At 36.0% G+C, this 24,868-nt stretch overlaps 3 protein-coding genes across 3 annotated transcripts in view; 1 reads left to right on the top strand and 2 right to left on the bottom strand.

Moving 5' to 3' along the window:
- Positions 1-1,253: 1,253 nt before the first annotated feature.
- Positions 1,254-2,634, bottom strand: LOC120633635. The gene is made up of 2 exons (XM_039903914.1): positions 2,169-2,634; positions 1,254-1,543 (listed from the first exon to the last, which is right to left on the bottom strand). Exons 1-2 carry the CDS (start codon positions 2,539-2,541, stop codon positions 1,320-1,322), a joined length of 597 nt encoding a protein of 198 aa, XP_039759848.1. The 5' UTR covers positions 2,542-2,634; the 3' UTR covers positions 1,254-1,319.
- A 394-nt stretch (positions 2,635-3,028) lies between these two features.
- LOC120633636 lies at positions 3,029-7,515 on the top strand. The gene is made up of 3 exons (XM_039903915.1): positions 3,029-3,256; positions 3,605-3,854; positions 6,171-7,515. Exons 1-3 carry the CDS (start codon positions 3,125-3,127, stop codon positions 6,275-6,277), a joined length of 489 nt encoding a protein of 162 aa, XP_039759849.1. The 5' UTR covers positions 3,029-3,124; the 3' UTR covers positions 6,278-7,515.
- Positions 7,516-16,165: 8,650 nt separating this feature from the next.
- Positions 16,166-24,868, bottom strand: part of LOC120633754 (ubiquitin carboxyl-terminal hydrolase 8) — a 33,672-nt gene continuing 24,969 nt past the window's right edge. The window contains exons 15-20 of the mRNA XM_039904087.1: positions 24,249-24,348; positions 20,959-21,084; positions 20,202-20,285; positions 18,968-19,078; positions 17,152-17,495; positions 16,166-16,552 (exon numbers count right to left, since the gene is read on the bottom strand). Coding sequence (XP_039760021.1) covers positions 16,450-16,552; positions 17,152-17,495; positions 18,968-19,078; positions 20,202-20,285; positions 20,959-21,084; positions 24,249-24,348 — 868 coding nt within the window. The 3' untranslated portion in view covers positions 16,166-16,449. The remainder of the gene's footprint in view (positions 16,553-17,151; positions 17,496-18,967; positions 19,079-20,201; positions 20,286-20,958; positions 21,085-24,248; positions 24,349-24,868) is intronic.

The raw sequence follows: 24,868 nt of genomic DNA, 5'->3' as shown, positions 1-24,868 counted from the left end.
TAATAATGTTACAAACTTTCAGATAAATTAACAATGTAGCCCATTCTGTTGTACACAAATATCTAAACTAAACTAAATTGCAATCTCTTAAAAACTTAGGTATTGAAAAGGATGGCACTACATCTAGCACTAACGTAATACACGTCGTACGTTAGTGACATCTAGGCTTGCTAATTGAGTTTAGTTTTCAAATTTGTAGCATCCACTGACCTTTATTATATAATATATACCTACTATAATCAGTATATAGGTGAGTGGTAGAACCTAAGAACAATAAATTGGTGTCTAAAACACTAACATTACAGATAGAACCTAAGAACAATAAATTGGTGTCTAAAACACTAACATTACAGATAGTGTTGTCTTTTTCACTGTTTTCTCTGTGGGAATAGAATTACTTTTAGATCTGATTTTTATTTAATTAGTTAATATATTCATTGTACTAGGAAGTCTGTCTACAATTAAGGAGTTAAGGTGAAACAAAGTTACTGCAATTCCAAGCTTGGAGGTTAGAGTTTGAGAGTTATGAATTGTTTATTTATTGTTATAATTACTTTTGTACAGCCATTTTTATTCAATATAATTTTAATAATTTGTGGACAATTATATGGATCTTTTGCTAGTGCTGTCTAATTTTTTAGCTATTTTGTTATTCTTGTGCATGAATGACTGTTGTCCTGATAAATAAAATAAAACAAAAGAGGCAATCTTATAAAATCAAACTTATGGATGGTTTGCACACATAATTTATTGGATTTCTTAATATAATTCAATACAATATAATTTCTAAATAATACTAATGCAAAATGTACGACACCGATTATGTTTTGTTTTTGTTAATTTTTACTAATACAATTAAGCCCTAGTTGCTAAATAAATAAAATTATTATTATTAAGCATAAATATAAAAATATTTTCCAAGCCTAAAATACATCATAAAATAATAATAGGTTATTTTTTAAATTCCGCATAAATAAATAAAAGCATAGAAGCAAGTAGACAGTTAAACAATCATTTGAACAGTTATTGAAGAGAAAACAGAACGGAAATAAGAAAAGAAAATTATTATGGAACCGTTGTATGCTGGTGAAGCAAATAAACAAATTACAAATTACAAATTATTACTGTGTAAACATGCATCTTACCCTAAATAAATAATTTAAATTTATTTTTTCTAATCTAATAGGTATAGTCATTAGTCATGTTTCAAAGTCTCGTAAATAGTGTATAGTTACAGTCTAGAAATCTAGTAATTGTCTGTAAATTTAAAAGTAAAAATTGGTCAAACTTTCGTCATAGGTACATGAAAATAAATGTCTTCATAAAGCAGTTAACGTGGATAATATTTTTTTTCCAAGGGCACTTGAAGTGTACTGCAAAATAACCATGGCTAGTTGCGAGCTCTGGCCACTGTTTTGGACTAGGAACTTGGCAGCCATTTCATAATCCTCGATACCCAGTCCAGCTAGGTAATCGTATACTATATCAAACAATTCCCATAGCTTTCCTTTTACATCTTGCCAAATATCGCGCATTGATACAACTGCAACAAAGAAATTGTATTAGTAAAAAAATATAAGTGAAATAATACCATGAGGTTTGAATCTCAATATTAAGAAAGATATTTGCTATTAAGACAGTTGTAGATTTTATTTTTAAATACTCTTAGCTGATGCACAAAACAAATTATGAAATAGTTGATACCTTCTAGTACAGATTCTGTTAAAGGTACATCCATTTAAAATGTAATATAAAAGCCCCTGACATTATCATTGTGAACTTATAGTGTTCAGTACTAGTCAAGCCCATTCATTTAATAGTCATATTGAAGGAGTTGTGAAAAAATATGTAATCCGCCATTTTGTGATGGTGGCCATCTTAGATCGATTTTCATCAAGCATGCTAAGAAGCTAGCTAAAAACACTCCTGACTAATTCAAGTTAACAAACAAGTAAATTAAAACAGCCATTTGGGAGCTACAATGCCAAAGGTAGACGCACACACTAACGCATACACAGAGACATACACACACGCAGACAAATAATATTGATATTTTATTTTAAGCAGAATAACCCATTTATAAATTAATTATGGGCCTATAAAATTTGAGGTCTTAAATCCCACCAATGCTATTTTTTTTTGCAACGTTATTATTATATAATTCTTACCAACAACTCCGAGCCCGCAAACTCCGCCGATCGCACCACCCACAGCCGCACCAGCTTTTCCTCCATAATGCTTGCCAATTAGACTGCCAGCCAACGTTAGCCCAGCAGTTATGAGAACCGCCTTCTGTGCTCTGCTATCGTTTAGAAGAACCCGAAAATTGAATTGGTCGCTGATGGACAAAATAACGTTTTCGATTGATGTAGGATCGAACGGCAGGCCACTAGAGCCTGTCAACAGTGCACATGGGCCTGATTCTCTTGAGCATGCGCCAGAACCTCGTGAGCACGATCCTCCCGCACAACAAATATCGAATTCGTTTTCAGTGTCCGAATCAGAGTAATCTGAACTAGAAAGTCTATAATTCGAATTCATTTTTCTTTCTTACGTTGGCTTAGCTTGTGCGGGTAGCAGTGATGATTAGCTGGGGTGACTAACGAATGATGACGGAGACTAAATCTTAACCGTTATTAAAAATACTTATTACAATGTTTTTATGACTACCCCCAATTATTCAACAGACAAAAATCTATGCAGTCTCTTAAGTTATTCTATAAAATTTTAAATGCACTGTAATATTTTTTCATGAAACTCTAAAGGAAATTTCCAAAATAACACACGTCTTAGAAATATTATATCTTATTTATAACTTTCCCGATACCTAATATTTTATATCGAAATACTGATGTGTAATCAATAAATATCGTCTAAAAATATCGATAATTTACTGTCAGCGGTAAGCCTACAAAATCTGTTGATTCTGTGACCTGCGAGAAAAACGAAAATACGGAAAAATATTAAACAACCAATTCTGGTAATGTTGTCTGTATTTTGTATTTACATTTTACTTTACTAGATATTTAAATTTAAATTTTTCCATTGAATGTATTACATAAAATTAATACACAACCTAGGAAAGGGGTTTAGTTAAGTTTTATTGGAACTGTGTCCTTTTATTATGGCTCATAGAAATGACTATCAAAGGCTGGGATTGGGACAGCGTATGTCCGAGGAGTTTCAGCTCTTGGCCGAAGAAAAATGGATAGTAGAAACACTTGCTAAGATAAAAAATCAACGGAACTGTTTACAGGTGAGCCTAATTCCAACAAGAACTTTCCTTCCAACTGAAACATTGTTAATTGTACCTAGAAGTTGCCAAGTTATCTCTGTTCAAAATACTTGGCGATGGTTGATTCAATAATATGGCCAAGGGGAAGTTTTTACAAATCCCGTGGGATTCGTAGAATTGACAGTAGTAAAACGTAAAGTCAAAGTCAAAGTCAAAGTTTGCTAAGTAATGCTACCAAAAAATTGTAGCAGAGTACAAAAGACAAGGCAATTTTATTGCTATATAGCAATCTTAGGACAACATAGGTAACAACAAACAGTTACAATACATAAATCAATAAATTGTTGCATTGTTCTTTTTGTTTTTCAGATAGAAAGACTCCACTTGGAGAATTTAAAAGCTAAACTCAAACCAGGATCCAGTAGGAAAATCCCAGCAACACCTCAAGTCCAAATCCAAGTGCAACCAGAACCCATGGCCTCTACATCTGTGATCAACTTGATGCAGAATGCCTCAGTGAAGAGCAGCAGACCGCAGAATGAGTTTGTAGAGAAAAAACTTGATGATGCTACTTGTTATGAGGAGGAGTTGGATTTGGTTGTCACTAATCCTGGCTTTAGTAAGTTGGATTTTTTGCATTTTCTTTTTGCTCTGGGCAGTTTCCGCACGTTAGCAAGTTGCTTGTTGTAAGTTGAAATTTCTCGCTATTGATAGGTAATCCAGCCATCAAAGATTGTTTCAGGAGCCTAGCATCCCACCCAGGTTCCTAAGGACTTCTGGACTTTTTACAAGAATCTTAGGTTTTCTTAAGTACCTATAATTTACACAAATATAAACGTCTTTATTGAAAAAGGTTCAAAAGCTCTTATGGCATACATTTTTTTTACATTGTGAGGTGATAATAAAAACCAGACTCTTAAGTAACGTTTGTTCCAAACGCGCCCTGGTGGAATAGAACTTAGTCATTCATACACAAAAAATTAAACTATTGCGCTAGGTAAGCAACGTTGACTTAACTCAGTTAAGTCAATAGATGGAGCGAAACTATGGAAAATTTTGAAATTGGCTAGAGATCTTAGGTAGACATCACGTTGCTCTGCTACACCATTATTACGATTTATTCTATTGTAGTGACATTTTGTAGTTTTCTCCTCTCCAAGGGCATTCTCCTCTGTAAAATGAACTTCTTTGCTTGTCTGGATCCAGCCATCCAAGCTATAATACACACATACTAGTAGTAGAGCTGTTTTTGACAGAGCTTGTCCAGGGAAGCACTATGCTATATATATATATATATATATATCTTGCCGCTAAGCAGCATTGTCAAAATGCTGTGTTCCGGTTTGAAGTCTGGTTGCTGGTTTAGTTACAGGCTCATGAGGATTACACCTCCACCTCAGGTTGATGGGCACAGGGCATCACTTTGCAGAGTAAGTGCTGTGTTCTTTGCATTGCAGATGATGGTTTTCCACTTACTATCAGTTATAATAACATTAGGAATTTAATACATTTAGGAATTCAGGCCCAATTGTTGGAGATTCCCCCATGTATCATGCATAAATGCGTGTATACTGCATATGCATCTGATTTGATGCATATTTATGATTTTTTTAAATGTATAATAAGCTTCTTCAAAGTACCTTTGTTATTATAAACAGACAGACTTGTGTTTAAAGTGTTTATACATTAGGCCTACTTGAAAGAAATGTAATTTATTGCACGCCTCATAAGCGAAGCGTTGAGGTGGGTATAACTGTCAGTTTACTCACAACAAGTTATTCTCCAAATTAAAGTTTCACTTTTTTTATTCCTTATTGCTTTTATAAGTGAATATATATAGACAAATGTTGGGAAAAAACACTATTTTTAACACTCATGATATTTTTTAATCTCTTTTCATTATTTAAACTAATGAAAAAATTTGTTTATAAAAGTTCTGTCTTGCACGTCCGTGTGTCTGTATGTGCGGATCCCATATCTTGTGGTCACGATAGCGAGCGAAATACTTCACTTATCGAGTTGGTTTTTTTATTGGCATCAGTATTTTGAGATTATTATTTACAAATACAGTCAAAATCTGTTATAACGACATCGAAACATACTCATATTTAGTCGTAAAAACCGATAGTTGTAACAACCGGTGACGGGTATTAATAGGAAAGATAATACATGTATGTAATACGCGATTTTTCTTCGATATTGATTTGTTTTCTTTTTTGCGACATGTTACAATTTTTACAGTTAACTCAACAATATGTTTTGGTGCGTCTTGTGTAAAGATAAGTAACAAACTGACTTAAGAGATACGACAAAGCGGGCCTTGAGGCTACGGCATGCATGTGCTTTGTTTCTAAGAATTATAAAAGACCCTTAACTTTGTTTACTTTTACCCGGCTAAGTTTGTTGTGGGCTCTTCTTAGACCAGGGCGCGTTTGGAACCCTCGTAGCTTTAGATTTAAGTTGGCAATTATGTAAACAAATATGTATGAACGCTTCATAAGTGCCTGTGATAGGCCTACATGAATAAAGATTTTTTTTTTGAATTTATAATAGCCATTGACCATTATACTGTGCCAGATGTGGATACGGTTACCTATTCAAATTGTTTACAATACAGCTTAACCGGTCGTTCTACAGATATCATTTTCCGAAAACATTAACCAATTGAGGTCGCTTAATGCGGTATGTCGTAGAAACAATGTCGAAAAAACCAATGTTTTCCGATAAGGCGGTCATATAGCATTCAGCCGGGACCTTTGATTTTGGTCTATTTAACCGGCATGTTGTTCTAATCGATGTCGCCATAAACGGTTTTGACTGTTATCTCAATTTTATTGTAATGAATGAGATTATGAGGCGTGCATTTTATTGTTTCTCAACACTCTTTTATACCCATTTTTCTTATTTTAATTGATAATATTTTTATCATTTATAGATCGAGATATTGACATGGATTTCAACATGGAAGAAGATGATGAAGAAAGCGACGATAATGACATGTTCATTGATATGAATATGTTGATGAATGGAGTATTTAAGTAGCTTAGTTGGACAAGCAAGTTAGTTGTTTTTATATCTGGTTGATATCTATGAAGCATTTTAGCATTGGAGTAAGAAAAATAAGCCTCTGTGAACCTCTGTGAAAGATGGTTAATTAGAAGTTGACATGTGAAAAGGAAGTGGTGATAGCCTTGTGAATAGGACTTCAACTTCACTTTCGGGGGAGTTCGAATCCCTGCACGGACCTCTTACTCTTCTAAGTTAATTGCGTTTTAAGTTTCGGACCTGATTTGCGATGGATTAGCTTCCACATAGCCTTCAATTCTTCATAATCTACTTTGGTGTCCGGCCGTCTACGGGGCTTGTTCTGCACTGCGAAGTTACCAGAACGAAAACTTTTGAACATTCACGGTCATTAATCCTTCTAGCCGTTTCTGCAGCACTTCAAGTTTTCCATTTTGTAAACTGATTGATAAAAAGGAAAAAACAAAGTGAATTAGTTTTCAAAACCACAAAAGCATGAGTAATAAGCTGTATACATTTGAAATTGGAATTCTTAACCAAAGATGAGATATTTGAGATCAAAGCGGCCAGTACGATAAAACGCCAATTTCATATGTAAGGACCTAATATAAATTGACATGGCTTAAAACTGAACATGAGAACCTGTTTTGAGCTCAATGTTGGTTATAATAGTGTTTAGTTTGCTTTATAGATGTCAGCCTAAACTAAGTGTTATTTCTTTTCTGATGTTTACCAACATTAAAATTGTTAGTCTTCAGGAATAATAACATGTTATTAAAAAAGGTGCAAGTGTATCGTTGAGATGCTTTCTGTGTTAAGGCTCAGATTCAATCTAGGGGTCAGGGTTTAGCCATCTTAGACTGCATCATCACTTAACACCAGGTGAGATAGCAGCCAAGGGCTAAACATGTAGTGAAATAAAAAAAAATACTTCCTTGAAACAATAGTTTATATCTCAAATGTTGTACGTTTAATCTAATAATACGGTTTACAAGTATTGTAGCTAGAACTCTTAGTTTCAATACAACTCGTACTTACTTAACTTTCTCGCAAGGTGAAAATCTCACATCTGGCATTCTTTTTAAACTTTGTAAAAGGTTTTTTTTTGAAAATTCAGCTAAAGTCAAAATGGATGTAACTTTGTCACTTTTATTAACCTTAATATTAGAAATAAGTTCAGATGGTCTCAAATCTTTAATAACGCAAGATTTTCTTGTCTACCCTTATTTGTAATATAAAATGCTATGGAAAAAAAATTCGTGTTTTCTTTAGGTCATTTACCTCTGAAAAGTACCCACAGGAATAAACGACCTATTTTGATCCCAAATCTAGAGTCCACGTAGACGAAGTATGAAAAGTATATTATTCATCATGAAATAATAGGTAGTAGCCCAGTGGGTGGTTTCTGTGAGGACAGAGTTCGATCTTAGGCACGCACCTGTAACTTCGGGAGTTATGTGCGTTTTTAATTTATGAAATTAAATATCACACGGTTTCGCGGTGAAGGAAAACATCGTGAGGAAACTGCATGCCACAGTCCTTCATAATGATTTCAAGTGCGTGTAAAATTTACAAATACGCACTGGGTATGGGTGGTGGGAAACTCAGAATGAGGTCGTAGTGACCCCTACTCATTCTGAGAGTAAAACCTGTGCCGTTGTTGGCCGGTAATGGATTGATGATAAATAAATAAATAAATATACTACGACAAAACACACATCGCCATCTAGCACCAAAGTAAGCGTTAACTTGTGTTATGGGTACTAAGATACCTAGCTGATGAATATTTTTTTTTGAATATAATACACATAAATAATATACAGATAAACACCCAGACACTGGAAAACATTCATGTTCATCACACAAACATTTTCCATTTGTGGGAATCGAACCCACCACCTTGGACTCAGAAAGCAGGGTCGCTGCCCACTGCGTCACTCGGCCGTCACTAGATTATGATGATCATAAAAAGGAGAGATCACCGTTAGTGCTGAAGTCGCTTTTCACGTATTCTGTTATTTCGGAATGTATTCTGTCTTCTATAAACTGACACCAGCTGTTACCCGCGTTTATACGTTTTTTTACATATGCCGTAGAAACCGTTTTTTTTTTTTTCTTGAAATAAAAAGTAGCCCATGTAAGTGTCCGTCCAAATGATGCCCTTATTGCCTTACATAACACTCTTATACTAACTCCCCAGACGGGCTCTGTCACAAAATGGGTAAATGTAAAATTAAATTACGACATTTAATTGGCACGGGTGAAATTTCGGGGAACAGGTGATAACTGAAATGAATAAATGAGACACGAATAAAAAACACCAGGCTTGTAATAACCAAGAATTTAATAAAGTTTTGTCTTACATTTACACAATAATTATCAATTTTTTAAGTATGTAGTATAATATGTACAATAATAATTATTCATACAACATTTATAAACAAAAATATTTATATTCTTTTTACCCGAACAAAAATGGTTATAACATATACAGACAGAGATGTCTACAGACAACATGGATAACATGTATGGAATATATGCTATGAACTAAAAATAAATATAAATAGGGGTAAGAATCAAATTTGAAGACTGGGGTTTTAAGTTACGAGGTCCCGGATTCAATTTTGGATTTTATAATTTCTTAATTTTCTCTGGTCTGGTCTGGTGGCTTCGGCCGTGGCTGGTTACCACACTACCTATAAAGACGTGCCGCTAAGCGATTTGGTGTTCCGGTATGAAGTTGCGTAGAAAACGATTGGGGTTTGATATACTCCCTATTAAATACCCGTCCTTCATTGCCTTATTCCATTAGTTAAGGTAGCCTGGAAGAGATCACTTTTAGTGATAAGGCCGCCTTTTGCATATAATTTATGTTAATGTAAGTTTTCCTGTGTGTATTTCCTTTATTATGCAATAAAGTTATAAATACCCATAACAGATTCGCCCGCTACCATCTTAAACTGCTTCATCACATACCACCAGGTGAGATTGCAGTCAAGAGACGACTTGTATTGGAATAAAAATCTGTTACACAATGGAAATATTTTCAGACATTTCCAGCCCATATTTTAGAAACAAACAAAAACAATAAAAAGTGTCAAAGCTAGAGCTATTAGATCAATTCGCCATGGCAACCAGCTGTCTATAGATATCTCCATCCAAAGGTTTTAGTGTAATGGCACTAAATTTTAATACTCTGCTTAAGAAAGCATATTTCACCGCAAAGTTTTAGGTACTAAAATTCGTTATAATAGCATATAATCAGGGTAACTGGTGTGAGATTTTCTACCACTAGATGGCGCTTTTCCGATTTCGTACAAATCGCAGTAAACTTTCGCGCGGTCGAATAAGTGAACGTAGGTAGTAAATCACACACCACGCACCCGAAGTTATCATGGTTTCAAAGGAAACCAAAATTTAAGTTCAATAATTCTTTACTTTATGTTTAAGTACAGGACAGGATTTCATGGAGTCCTGTATATTATACTCGTAGGTTCCAATCACCTTTTAAACATCCATTATCTATACATATATTACATTTATCTTACCTGTCTTACAATTTAACCAATACTTTTATTACTTTTTAGTGTAAAGTATCCTGTTACAATAATAAAAACATACATACCTAATAAACGAAGGTACATAGAGGAAATATTTCTATTTATTTTATCACACTGGGTTTTTTTCTGTTACTATAAACATATTTTACACTAAAAGTAATGAAAATATTTTTTTTTACATTATAAGTAAGGAAGGTTACAAAAAATAGAGGATAGAAACAGTTAAGGTCTATCCAAACATATCAGCCGGTGGTTTCATCAGGGCTCTAAAAAATTGCTTGCATACATTGCTTCAAATTAAACTATCGCAAGTGCACATATTTGACTACAAATCGGGTTATTAGTCGGCATGTTCTAGTCGTTATAACTTTTAGTATGACTTTGGTTTGTATTAAATGCATATAGTATCGAATATAAACCGTGTCAAGCGGACATTCTCTATTCCGGATGTGCAGTACGTGCGATCTAAGACGTAGATCTATAGAAACTACTTTTTCATAAATACACAAAAGTTTGTTTTTTGTCTTTCGAAACCGTTTCAAAAGTCCTGAGATAAGATAAGTGAGCTTTATAGATCTTAGCCTTAGGGCGGGCAGAAATACCTTAAGATATATCGTTTAAATGAATCCAATGTTATTCAATAACTATAGTCGGAAAAATGTAATAGGCCCGTTTTGACATTTGTGCAAGACCATAGAATGTAACTTGGAACGAAACTGAAAGAAACAAAAAAATTAAAATCAATTACATACAGTGTTTTAAAAAATACGTAAATTTTATTGGGACGTTAAATAATATGAAAGAACATATCGCGAGTATTCTTTTTGCGCTTACTTCATAGTAGCATGCAATTTATAATTGTTGCGGAACGTTCCGAAAACAGTTACATTCTCAGTCTTTTTTTTTTATACTAGAGCTGTAACCATTTTTTTACTGAATATCGAAATTAAATATTGTGTAGTTATCTTTACTGCAAAGAATGAGCTTGGTTCTCAAAATGGGTTCTAAATAATGAGTCTGAGATGATGTATCTGACCAAGCGGCACATGACTGAAGCGTCCCCGCGCGCACTGCGCAGTTTTTCGTTCCTCATCTTGTAAAGTTGACTGTGCGCTCTTTTAAGTTTGATATATATTGTTTACTATTACGTTAACTATGGCTCTTCTATTTTGGACATTAATTTAAACATAGTGATTTGACTCGATTTTTGTGTTTGTTGTTATATAGTACTAACTCTGTTTCAACATGTTGAAAAGTGGACGTATAATCAACAGCCAGTCAAGCGTATTGGTTGTGAAGTTAAAGGAATACTTTGAACGAACGAACACTTTACAATACATAATAATATCAATCAAGTACTGATACAAACTTGAATTGATTTATCGTGAGTATCGAGTACAGAGTCTTATGGTTCCATAATTAGTTACGTCGCGATGACAAATGTCAAAACGGGCCTATTACATTTTTACGACTATAACATAAGGTCGGCCAAGTAAGACCGTGCATATCGCACACGCCCTTATTTTGACAAAACCTATATTATACTATATTATATGTGATTACAAATAAATAATAGATAACATCGCCTGACTGTTAGCACGGTGTCACGGAGCCCTGACACTGATAAGTGAGGATGGACCTTTTAATTTTTTTTTTATATATTAAACACTAGTCATTATAAGAACACACAAAAGCTGATTTTTATAAAAATCTTATTTTGGTGCACCTCTATGGTACAAGATCGGTAAACTATGTACCAAATTACAACTCGTGTGTTTCGCTTTTATGTACACAAAGACATTTATAGAGATTTATGTTATCTATAGACAATTGTGCCGATTCTTTTGTATACAAATCAATAAACTAAACTAAATTGACAGGTGCAAAAGGAATCTCTCTCAAACTATTTACTATGTGACAAAGATAGCACTATTTTCAGACATGCCAGCTCTTAAATTTTTTTTATAGTAAACTATGTAACTTCGGTCTGTTTTTTTTATTCTTCTTCTGTGTGCAAATAAAGAAAATAAATAAATAAATAAATAGTCCCCTAAATGTTACAAATTTTGTAAATAAACTTTACTACTAAGTTATGATATTGCTTAGCGATAATTCAATCAAGAACAAATAATCCCAAATTCAATTTACTCAAAAGTAACATACGTGTAATACAAAAAATACAAGATTTTTTTTTTCAATTCCATTATAAGTTACGTCTTTGTCCGCAATCTTACCCGATTGTAAAATATATTTAAGATGGCATTTATATAACCCATTCCTCTAATTTAACTTGGTCAGATTTTATCAGCACTGTTTACAAAATTTATAGCTATTCGAGACAGGAAATAAAAAAAACAAAAGATGGTACCAGTTTACAAATAATATAGGAAACATCATCATCATCAAGTCAACCGGCTACTACAGAGCACGGGTCTCCTTCCACAATGAGAAGGGGTTAAGGCCGTAGTCCACCACGCTGACTCAGTGCGGATTGGTGGACTCCACACACCTTTGAGAACATTGTGGATAACTCATGCGGGTTTCCTCACGATGTTTTCCTTCACTTTTAATAAATAATAAATAAATAAATATACTACGACAATACACACAACGCCATCTAGCACCAAAGTTAGCGTAGCTTGTGTTATGCGTACTAAAGATGACTGATGAATATTTTTATGAATAAATACAGATAAACCCCCAGACACTGGAAAACACTTATGTTCATCACACAAACATTTTCCAGTTGTGGGAATCGAACCCACGGCCTTGGTCTCAGAAAGCAGGGTGGCTGCCCAATGCGCCAGTCGGCCGCCAACGTCGGACTTTTGAAGCAAGTGATATTTAATTACTTAATACGCATATAACTTAGAAAGTTAGAGTTGCCTGCTGGGATTCGAACTCGGCCCCCCGAAAGGTAAGTCGAGCTCCTATCCACTGGGCTATCACCGTTTCGATGAAATTTGACATAGATGGTGTAAATTGACCAAAATCCTGTCAGCTTATTGTGTATTTAGATTCACAATAGATATGTGAAAACACTATAATATAATAAAAAAAAAATAATGTGGTTAAATCTCATCAACCCGCATTGGAGCAGCGTGGTGGGTCTATTCTCTGAAACCGTCTTATGTTCCGTGCGACGTTAATGACTATAATATGAGTAACAGCAAGCTGGTAAAATCTTTATTTCGCATTATGTCACCTATTTTCCTAATCAAGATTCAGTAAGTAAGACATCATTTCGATTTCAGTGGTAGGAATAAGAGTTATACGTTTCCTAGGTTTAGTAAAAACGGGCATAATTGTCCTCATCTTTAGCAAGCAAAATAATGGCGACGTTTGTTGATTATCTCGTTTCGTTGGCCTTTGTTTAGTTAACACGATGGGTGTATACATACGGGTCGAAGAAATCCATCCATATTATAAATGCGAAAGTGTTTATTTGTCGATCAATAAAGCAGAAACAGAGCAAAGGATCGCTGTGAATATTGGATAGAAGCAGGCGTTACTTTGCGGAAATCCATAGTATATCATAAAAATTAAGCTTAAATTGCTATAGTCCGCGAACATCAGGAGAATCTGTATGGTGTAATTCATAATTTCTTCAATCCGTACAGATTCTCCTGATGTTTGCGGAGTATAGCAAATTAAGCTTAATATTCATAATGGATTGATGTGAATTTTTGCATACAGATGAATTTTTCATGAACCGGAGAGTGACATAAACTTACTTTTTATAGGGGAAAAGTGCACAGTTCCTGTGGGAAGATTCGCTAGCTCGCTTCCTTGCATATTTACAGGATAAAAAGTAGCCCATGTAGCTCAATTTTTTTTTTTAAATTACCACGCATGCGAAGCCGCGTGTAAAAGCTAGTAATAATGAAATTGCGAACTTAGTTTAGTTTATAAATAATTTGTGTACAATCGAACCAGTACCAAGTATATACATAGATTAGCGAAAAAATACATTCTCTCTGAAACCTAAACGACTACCACGTACTCAGTCTTTCTTTCCGGAATCTCGCGCACACAAAACACGTCTACCTAAATAAAAACTAAAAGAAAATAAATAAAATAAGATACTTCATTACGGATGTTTGAAAAAGTGTGTACAGCCGTAGTGCTGTTTCGTTTACAATACTGGGAAACATTTACGTCACTAGATGGCGCTCTATCGATTCCATACAAATCGTAGTTTCACGCAATCGAATGGCTGCTCGCACACAGTCAATATTATTGACAATTATATTGACGTGTGTGCCAAGAGGTGGAAGTATATAGAAAACCTCACTTTAGGAAGTAAGTAGCTACGAGATTTGCTAAACACTTAAGGCTGCATAAACGTTTTCAAAATCGAAACTAACATCGAGCCTTTCTTTAATATAGGTAGTTAAGATGCTGATCGAGAACATTATGGGAATAGCAGGCAATGTATTTTTCAGTAATGAAATATCGTCATTGCCAAATCGCTTGTTTCTTGGCGTCAGTGTATGATAGGTAAAAAAAAAAGCTGAACACTACTCATATTTATTTTTAAAAATGGCGTCGTACAGCCGCCATATTTATTTTTGTTGAGATTAAATATCACTTGGGGTGATGTTGGGATACCTAAGCGGTTCAGCCATGATGGAATTAAGAAATTCACACAAATGCCCCCTGAGAACATTAATTAAATTTTTTGTTAAAAAGTACTTTTAATTTAGCACGCACTGTATAAGTTGATGGCAAACTGCCGCAAAAAAACGCACTCAAACACTTCACGGATGAGAAAACGAAACAGTACCAGTTGCCTAGTACTACCGCGCCAGGGTCATCAACATTTTCAGCAATTCTAACATTTGAGGTCAACATAAAGTTTGAACAAAGTTTCAAGAGCAGTACGCAACTGAACATGTTGACATCAATAATTGAAGAATTACTACCGCAGTTTAGTAATGATTTCGTACTTTTTACTATAACAAATGCGTTACCATTGTATCTTGCTAATCTGTGATCAGATAAAATATAATAAATAAATATACTATGAAAATACACACATCTACATTTAGCCCCAAATTAAGCGTAGCTTGTGTTATGATGATATACATAAATACTTATATTATAGAGATAAACACCCAGACATTGAAAAACATTCATGTTCACAGTGGCGTGCACAGGGTTTTTGACCAGGGTATGCATAAAGCATGTGCTTGGTATAAAATGGAAAAATTCCCCTCCAATATGAGTTATATAAAATAATTTGGGTATGCAGTGCTTTAGTGCATGTATGAAGTGCACGCCACTGCATGTTCATCACGCAAACATTTTCCAGTTGTGGGAATCGAACCCACGGCCTTGGACTCAGAAAGCAGGATCGCTGTCCACTGCGCCAGTCGGCCGTCAAAAGCTGAGAAGACTGCTATAAAAACCGCAACGTACTTTCCAGTAACGATAATGTAACGGAAACTGACACCATCCGCATTTCACAGTCCACTCTTGCTAATGACGTAGTTCGCATTACACTATTGAAAAATTCATTGCGTTTCCCGCGTTGTGATGTGCGATCAATTAAAGGCGGAAAAAAATAGAAACCTTAAAATTCTAAGCTATAATTTTCACAAACGCACCTCAGCCGAGGTAACTTCGCTCCAGAGGAAGAATGGTGAACTAAAAACATTCTTTTCAAGTTCAATTCTGAAGAACATATTCTTCACAAGGTTATTTGGAAAGAGAGTACTAGGAAAGCATAAAAGTATCACCGATACTCGAGTACCGATATAGATATATCTACCCCAACTAATTATAATGACCGGAGATCACATTCAACGTGTATGTGTGCGCGGGTGAACGAGAGTGTAATTTATATGTTATATTGGGCCTTTCAGTTGCTATGGTAATCCATCATTTTATTTAAAATGTAAACACATCTGATATTTTCGTTGTCATCGCCTAGTTTTTTATGAAAACTTTGTAAAGTTGTTTCTCTGAAAGTATTTGATCTCGGAAAAAGCCGCTATGTGTATGGGCTATATGTACCCCAATACCCCATTAAATTTGTCAGTTTTGGTTGTCACGTAGTTTTTAGGAAAAATTTGTACAGTTATTGATCTAAGGAAAAAATTGTGAAACAAAAATTTTATCCATTACTATAAATACTATAATACCCCATTAGCTTCGTAAGTTTGTACTAACTTTCCAACGAGCCTTGTCTGACAAAAAAAAAAATACACATTGGTATTCAGTTAGCGAGTAAATCATTAAATAATGATACCGAATTTAAGCGAATTCACAAATTTGAATTCGCATAGCAAATACGTATGACGTAATCAGCATTTTCAGTACTGAAAAATCAGAGTGCCAAATGTGATTTTCTAAATACATTTATTCATTCGAACGCGTTAAGTTAACTGTGATTTTATTATTAGTGACAGTACGGTTTCCCAGCCTTATACCAGAGGGCTCTCCTTCGATACCATACAAATTGTAGTTTACTTTCGCGCGATCGAATAAGCAAACGTAGCTAGTAAATCTCACACTAGGCACTCGGTAGTGACGGTTTCAACCGTCGTTCACTTTTGCGGCGTGCGAAGTCGCGGGGCTGGAGCGATGCCTGGCGTGGCGGGCGCGTGTGACGTGGTGAGTGCGGCATCACGAGCGCGAACACGCTGAGTAGAACAGGATGTAGGCGGCGCTCGAGCGGACCTCGCTCGTTGGGATCTCCGTAACGAGATGGTCGTCGTATTTGTACCATCTGGAATTAAAAACGCATATAACTCAATAGAGCTAAAGATGCGGGCCGGAGATCGAACTCGGTTCCCCGGAAAGGGCACCGAAGCCTCTAACCACCAGGCAAAAAGATATCATCATCATATCAACCCATTACTGGCCATCTATAGGGCAGTCCTTCCAGAATGAGAAGGGTTTAAGGCCGTAGTCCACCACGCTGGCTCTGTGCGGATTGGTGGAGTCCACACACCTTTGAGAACATTATGAAGAACTCTCAGGCATGCAGTGACGTGCACTTCATATACGCGTAGAAGCACTGCCTACCCTAAAAAATTATATCACTCATTTTCTGCCAAGTTTCTGAATGATGCCCATAATATGCCTTAATTTATATATGCTTGGTTTAAAACTTTTTTCACGCTACTGCAGGCATACAGGTTTCCTTACGATGTTTTCCTCAACCGTTGAAGAAAGTGTTATGTAATTACTTAAAACGCACATAACTTCTCGAAACTTCTTCGAACTCGGCCCCCCGAAAGTGAAGCCGGAGTCTTACCCACCGGGCTAAGACCGTTAATAAGAGAAAAGGCATACATTTAAGTTTATTAAATGTGGTACACTCACTTGCCATAAACGCTACTTTTGCAATACGCAGTATAATGCCCGCCCTCCATGGATCCATAATGATTAGACACGGCGTACAAATTGTATATCGGATTCCCGGGACACTGCAGCGAGAACTGCCTCATGTCCAGGTCTTCCAGCGGGAAGTCTATGTATGTCTGCTTTTTCCTGTACGCGTTGCACATATACTCTTTGGGGTCCACGTAGAATCTCTTGAAGTGGATGACTAGGACTGGGGGTAGGCGGGAAATGTCCAATTTCTTGACGGCGTCTCGCTTCTCTTTACAATTGGGACAGTTCCAGCCGGGTATCATTTCGTCGTTCAGGTAGAGTTTTAGACAGTCCTGTAACAATTTAATTGATTTATCTTTATAATCATACTAGCTGTTGCCCGCGACTTCGTCTGCGTTTGATTTTGTTTTTAAAGTATTCAGTATCGTTAAGCCTTAAATGAGTATAGTAGTATATATATGTATAACATGTGACTGTCAATTAATTAAAAACAAATAATTTGCAATAAAATAAAATTGCGACTATAATTAAAGATCTAAGCTATCCTATCTCTTAAGTTGGAGCAGACTGCTCACGGTGTGCCAATTAAATTTAAAATCGGTAGTTTAGGAGTCCATCGCGGACAAACATCGTGACAGGAGATTTATATATATTAAGATAATCTCTATGTATCTAAGTAAGTATATTAATGTTGTTTTGGCTCACTATATATATTTATCTTGTACACGGGCGTGAGAGTTAATTTCAATATTAATAGTAACCCCTAAAAAGCAAAAAAAAATACAAAAGTGAATGATTAAACATTAAGAACTTATAATAATAATTGTAAGCTTATAGAAAAGTCCTATCCTATATTAATATATAAAACTCAAAAGTTGTTTGTTTGTTTACTTGAACGCGACCATCTCAGGTCCGATTTGAAAAATTATTTCAGTGTTAGATAGCCCATTTATCGAGGAAGGCTAGATGCTTTATATTGTGGTGGTCTCCACATTACCGAACTAGATGGCGTCGCCACAAAATTCTGCATAGCGCTAACGAAGTGTTCACAAATTGACCATATACACAACTTCCAAAGATGAATTGTGAGATGGTGATAACAAAAAAAAAAAAAAAACACCCGGCTAAGTTTGTTGTGGGCTTCTTCTTAGACCGGGACGCGTTTGGAACCCTCGTAGCTTTATCGTAGGTTATCGCCATCATCTCACTACCGTGTGGTTCTTATGTACGCATCAAAAGTGCCACCTGTGGGCCTACTTGAATAAAGATATTTTTGACTTTGACTTTGACTTTGAATGGTTGGCCTTCGATCCCCGAGCACAGATAACGAAAGAAATATATACTTATAACGCGTGTACATAAGTAAACACAGGTCTTTTTAATAAGTTTTTTCAAGTAGGCCTATTTCATAAGTAATTTATGTAAATAACGGAGCGAAACGTACGTAGAGGGTACATTACCGAGGATCTGTTTGGTGTGGAGTATACGGATTGAAGAAATTATAAATTACACCATACAGATTCCCCTGCTGTTCATCATCTTATAAAAAGGTGTATACTCAACCCAACAAATTACTTAAATGATGATACTCTTATACCAGAATACAGTTATCCACCCACCCTCTTGGGTGTCGTACGAGGCGACTAAGGGAATATAACGGAAAAGCGGCAGCAGCGTCCTCTGTGCTACTACAACCATCTGCGATCAACCCAGCGTGGCTATTATGGGCGAACCCTCCGATTGGTCAAGGACTTTAGTCCAGCAGTGGACTAAAGTCCTCTAGTAGGCTTTCGATGATACTCACAGCGAGGGTGCACCGGGACGCGTGGGCAGGCAGTTCCAACGACAGGTTGGAGAACGAGTCGTAGGTGGCTGAGCTGGCCCGACACACCGAACACCGCACCGTCGACCGGATCTGGCAAACACGTCTCGTTATTACCATCATCTTTACTTGCTAAATTAGCATACTATTGTCATGAATGTCTGTCATTTTATAATCTGTGATACGATATTAGATTGCCAAAATCTGATTGGTCAATGTAAAATGGCTGATTTCCCGCCCTTTCCCTCTGGCCAATCAGAATGTTTCCGGTGACAAATAGAGGATTGACGGCGGGCGACAGAATTGTAGGAACAATTTTGTGTTGAAGGCAGTTACCGATAAATAATAATAAATATAAATATACTACGACAATACACACATCGCCATCTAGCCCCAAAGTAAGCGTAGCTCGTGATATGGGTACTGAGATGAATGATGAATATTTTTATGAATAATATACATAAATACTTATAATATACATATAAACATCCAGACACTGAAAAACATTCATGCTCATTACACAAACATTTTCCAGTTTTAGGATATTATGAAAATTAAGCTTAATTTTCTGTTCTCCTGGTGTAATTTATAATTTTTTCAATCCGTTCAGGAGATGTTACTTTACAATGAATAATTGTTAAGTAGACTTAGTCTGAGGATGCTCCGGTTTCGGAGCGAAACGTGCATAGAGGGTACATTGCCGAAGATCTTTTTGGTGTGGAGTATAAGGATTGAAGCATTTCCGGTTGCTTGGAAGCATCCGGCTCCGCTTTCAGCTCTCACAAGATAGAAAAATGAATGTTAAAATACAAAATGTAAATTGTTGATGTTGGAAAAGAGCAACTGCTGAGTTTCTTGCCGGCTTCTTCTCGGTAGAATCTGCCTTCCGAACCGGTGGTAGAATCACTACAAACAGACAGACTTGACGTTTCAAAAGTGCTTATATTAGGCCTACTTGAAATAAATGAATTTTGAATTTGAATTTGAATTTGAAGAAATTATAAATTACACTATACAGATTCTCCTGCTGTTCGCGGAGTATAGCAAATTAAGCTTAATTTTCATAAAATATTATGGATTTCCGCAGAGTAACGCCTGCTTCTATCCAATATACAATACCAGTTGTGGGAATCGAACCCACGGCCTTGGACTCAGAAAGCAGGGTGTCGCTGCAAACTGCGCCAATCGGCCGTCCGTTAAATAATGTTTAACCAACCTGTCCATAAAACAACCTTAGAACAAGGCTCTCTTTTGACTTGGTGTACTCGTGCCACGCCCGCTCTGACGCGCCGAGCGTTTCCTGTAAACACAACGTATCATATACAGGCTATGTATATAGTTAATCACACTGAAGCTGTGACAGCGCAGTGGTTAGGAGCTCGACTTCACTTTCGGGGAGTCGAGTTCAAATCCCAGCACATTTTCATTATGTCCGTTTTAAGTGATTAAAAAATTAACTCAAGCTTTCTATATTAGCTTAGTATAATCATAGCTTTCTGTAATTTATTATCTGTGATATGATATCTGTGATAGTCAATGTATTACCATCATCTTTACTTGCTAAATTAGCATACTATTGTCATGAATGTCTGTCATTTTATAATCTGTGATACGATATTAGATTGCCAAAATCTGATTGGTCAATGTAAAATGACTGCTTTCCCGCGCTTTCCCTCCGGCCAATCAGCATGTTTCCCGGGGGGGAATGAAATGACGGCGGGGAATGGTAGAAAAAATATTGTGGTGAAGCGATAAGAGCTCTGCAATTGTATTGTATTATCGTACAATTATAGTTTTTTTTGTAATTAAAAATATCACTTGCTTCAACGGTGAAGGAAAACATCGTGAGTGAATCTGCATGCCTGAGTGTAAATATTGTCAGGGGTCGAACCCGGCACCACTGCTTATGACCACAGAGCCATAGAGGTCTTCAAACAGTCAGCTAATATTATAGGTTCTGATTATTTATTTACCTTGTGAGGCGGTTTGATCGTGAACTGCAAGTCGAGATGTAGCCAGTCCATCAGGATTGTGAGGAATTCGTGAGAGTCCTGCTGCTCGGTACCACGAAACGCGCGCTGGTGCTTACCAACTTCATTCTAGAACAAGAATTGGTTAGGTTTTGTTTAGTAAACTTCATCGCACAAGAAAAAGAAAACAATGTACAACAGGCGAACTTCCAGTCCAGTACCAGTCAACCTTGGTTCATTCTAAGAACATATTTGTCGTAGGCACGAAAAAAAAAAAAAAAAAAAAAAAAAATATATATATATATTTATATATATATCTTTATACATATATTTCTTATGTTCGTGTGTATGTCACTGAACTCCTCCTAAACGGCTGGACCAATTTGAATGAATTTTTTGGTATACGTTTGGTTGGCACCCTGGATGGTGTATATTCAAAAATCAGGCCGACAGATGGCGCTGGGGTCTGCTAGTGCATATATATAATTAAAGATTTTAAAGTAAGCTTTTGTGGTTAATCAACATTTCTTAAATACTGACTGCGTAGGTACGAGATGTCAAGTTGAATGTCACGGGCAGAATCTGACTACCCGCTTTCGTATTGCGCTACCCGCAGTCCCGTGACATTCAACTTGACATCTCGTACAGAACAGAAATGGTAAGTACTAAATTGGAAAAATAAATAGATATCTCCACCAAGCAACAATTGTTTTACCCTAAATTTTAATGAAGATATACTCCTCGGCACTCTAATATTATCGGAAAGAGAATTCCAGCTTGAAAAATAAAAGATTTAGAAAGAAAAGTAAATGCATGTGTTAAAAACAATAAACTACCAATTGTCATCTTGGAGATGTCTCTTAAAAAGTTCAAAGTTTGTATTAAACGTAAGCTTATAGAAAAGTCCTATTATAGTATAAAGGACTACGTAAACGATAAAAAAGCTTGGGTGTAAATTATTGCTCTAACCAGGTTGCTCTTCTAATAATTTAAAATGACATTGTGAGATGGTGATAAAAAAAAAAAAAAAAAAACACCCGGCTAAGTTTGTTGTGGGCTTCTTCTTAGACCAGGACGCGTTTGGAACCCTCGTAGCTTTAGTTTTAAGTTTACGAATGTGGTTATCGCCATCATCTCACTACCGTGTGGTTCTTATGTACGCATCAAAAGTGCCACCTGTGGGCCTACTTGAATAAAGATATTTTTGACTTTGACTTTTTTTGACAAAAAGCTTAATTTTGGATTATTACCGATCACTAAGAGCCGAGAGGTAAATTGGACAATTGGTTATGGTATGACTCATTGTCACGCTCGGCTCAGGCGGAATGTGACAATGAGTCACACTTTTTTGTGCGTGTGGGCAGTGCACATCTATTTATAAGACGTTATCAATTCAAAACGAATTCATATAGATATATTAAAAATGCGAAAGTAAATGTTTTCGAAATTCAAAATTCATTTATTTCAAGTAGGCCTAATATAAGAACTTTTGAAACGTCAAGTCTGTCTGTTTGTAGTGATTCTACCACCAGTTCGGTTTTACATTTCTTTACGCCCTCAATAAGCAACCGATAAACTTGATTTTTTCACGCTTATTTTAGCTTCATGATTGTTTGTATATTTGTATGTTTGTAACCGACTCCTTTGGATTTGATTTTGACCCTCTTCGAACCGTCTGATTTCTTTCAAACTTTGCAGATATATCGAGAAGCGATGACGATACATTAATTTAATAAGATTATTTCATTTTTCAATTTGCAAAATCTATGGTCGATAAGTTAGGAATGATGTCAATTTTAATTTCCATTCATTAAAATTAGCCAATTTTTCTAATGTTAACAAACTTTATGGTGAAGCGACTAATTTTGCTCTTATAAAAATTATAGTTAAAAAAAACGCGCTTTTATAAATAGACTAAACTAAAAGGTAGAAATTAGTTTGTGGTTAAAGACATTTATTTTCTCAAAAGAAATTACAATTTCACTCAGTGAGAACTTATTTTTATGTAGGTTATATTGAAACTACAAACAACGGCACGTACGGCACTCAGCATTCAGGACTCGTCATAAATAACCAGTACCGCACTAGTTTGGTTTTGTTTACCAAGAGACTTTCTTAGTTTTTTTGAACTACTAATTTATTGGCATAGAGTTAGTTGAAAGGACGGAGAGTAACAAAGTCTGCGAGTGATCTCAGAAAAGCAAACGGTCCCCAGGGGATTAGAAAAAACCGTAATAACTAACGAAAAAGTAATTTTTATCCCAGGGCAACAAACCGGAAAAGCCGAACGCTTAGGCCGATCGCAACATGTACTGAGGCATTCCAACAAGATTTGTAAAAACTGTACGAATAGGGAAATTTAACAGAGAACGGACAGCGTCCTTTATGCTATTACTACCATCTGCGGTCACCGAGCCATCTGCCCAGCGCGATCATGGGTAAACCCATCCGTTGGAAGAGCCCTTTAGTCCATATATCCAGTATAGCCTATTGAATACACCCTAGGTCCTCGTGATCGTGGTAAAGAACAATTAAAACAGTTTATTGTAACACAGCGTGTGTAGGACTTCATACAATTACCGCTATTAGCTACTTAAATTAGTTTAACAAGGTTAGGTGTAACGTGTATTAAGCTCCAACCCTCTCGCACTTTCGACGAATCTTTTGTGGAAATATTGATCGATAATCTATCATCATCATCAACCATTACCGGCCCACCACAGAGCACGGGTCTCCTCCTCCTACAATGAGAAGGGGTTAAGGCCGTAGTCCACCACGCTGGCCCAGTGCGGATTGGTGGACTCAACACACCTTTGAAAACGTTATGTAGAACTCTCAGGCATGAAGGTTTCCTCAAGATGTTTTCCTTCACCGTTGCAGCATGTGTTTTATTTATTTAAAACGCACACAACTTAGAAAAGTGATATAATTTGTTGCGAGCTTTGGAATCGAACTGGGCCCCCGAAAGTGAAGTCGAGCTCCTAGCCAATGCGCTGTCGCCTATTCTAATACTAATATATACTATTATTAGCACCACATAAACATACAGAATTATTGTAAACAAAAAATTAACCCAAAGTATACTATTTAGCGCTCTTATCGCTACATCGATCTCTTCTCAACCAATGGCGTAAACACAGCTCAAGAAGAGAGGTAGATGGTGCATATAAATATTCATATATATTTGCATATATACCTATATATACACAAATAATATATATGTAATAAACTAACATTAAGATGGGTTCTACCTGAAATAAACTAAATATTAATGCTATTAATATTATTTTTACCCGCAAATCCTTAGTGGCAATGAATCGATACTGTCCGGACCACAGCGCTCGAACAACTGCCGCGAGCTCTTCCGCTATCGCCCCACGGGTGCTGTGGGACCTGACAGACAATTACATATTTTCGTTCGTATTAAAACATTAGTAAATCAGAGTAAAATTGAACTTACATAAATTTTAAGCTCAAATTTGCACACATTTTTACTGGTAGTATTTCTGGCAGAAAATAAAATCAGTAATACAGAATTGGCTACTTTAAAACGAGTATATTAAGTCAATTTTACTCTGACAGTATAGTGTTTCGTTACACGAAAGTAACGGGTTCTCCTCCTTTAGAATTGAAGTGCCAAAATTAATGGCACTTTACTTTGACGTAACGTCACGGCAGCGGACAAATCTAATACTAAGTATACAGTCATCATAAATTATCGACCGCCAATATTGGTTCATAATGGCTGGACTAAGACTTCCCTTAGTCGACGTACGACACCCGAGACAAGAGGAGGGGTGGTGACAATAGAATGGTTATCAGTCGTCACGACGCGGCACAACAGGTAAACAAAGGTAGAGTAAGCTTAGTATAAGATATGCACGCTCGCAATCGTGGAGTTGTTTTAGAGAAT

The sequence above is a fragment of the Pararge aegeria genome, chromosome 22 (assembly GCF_905163445.1).
Source record: "Pararge aegeria chromosome 22, ilParAegt1.1, whole genome shotgun sequence".
NCBI lineage: Eukaryota > Metazoa > Arthropoda > Insecta > Lepidoptera > Nymphalidae > Pararge > Pararge aegeria.
This window is presented reverse-complemented; position numbering and strand designations above follow the sequence as displayed.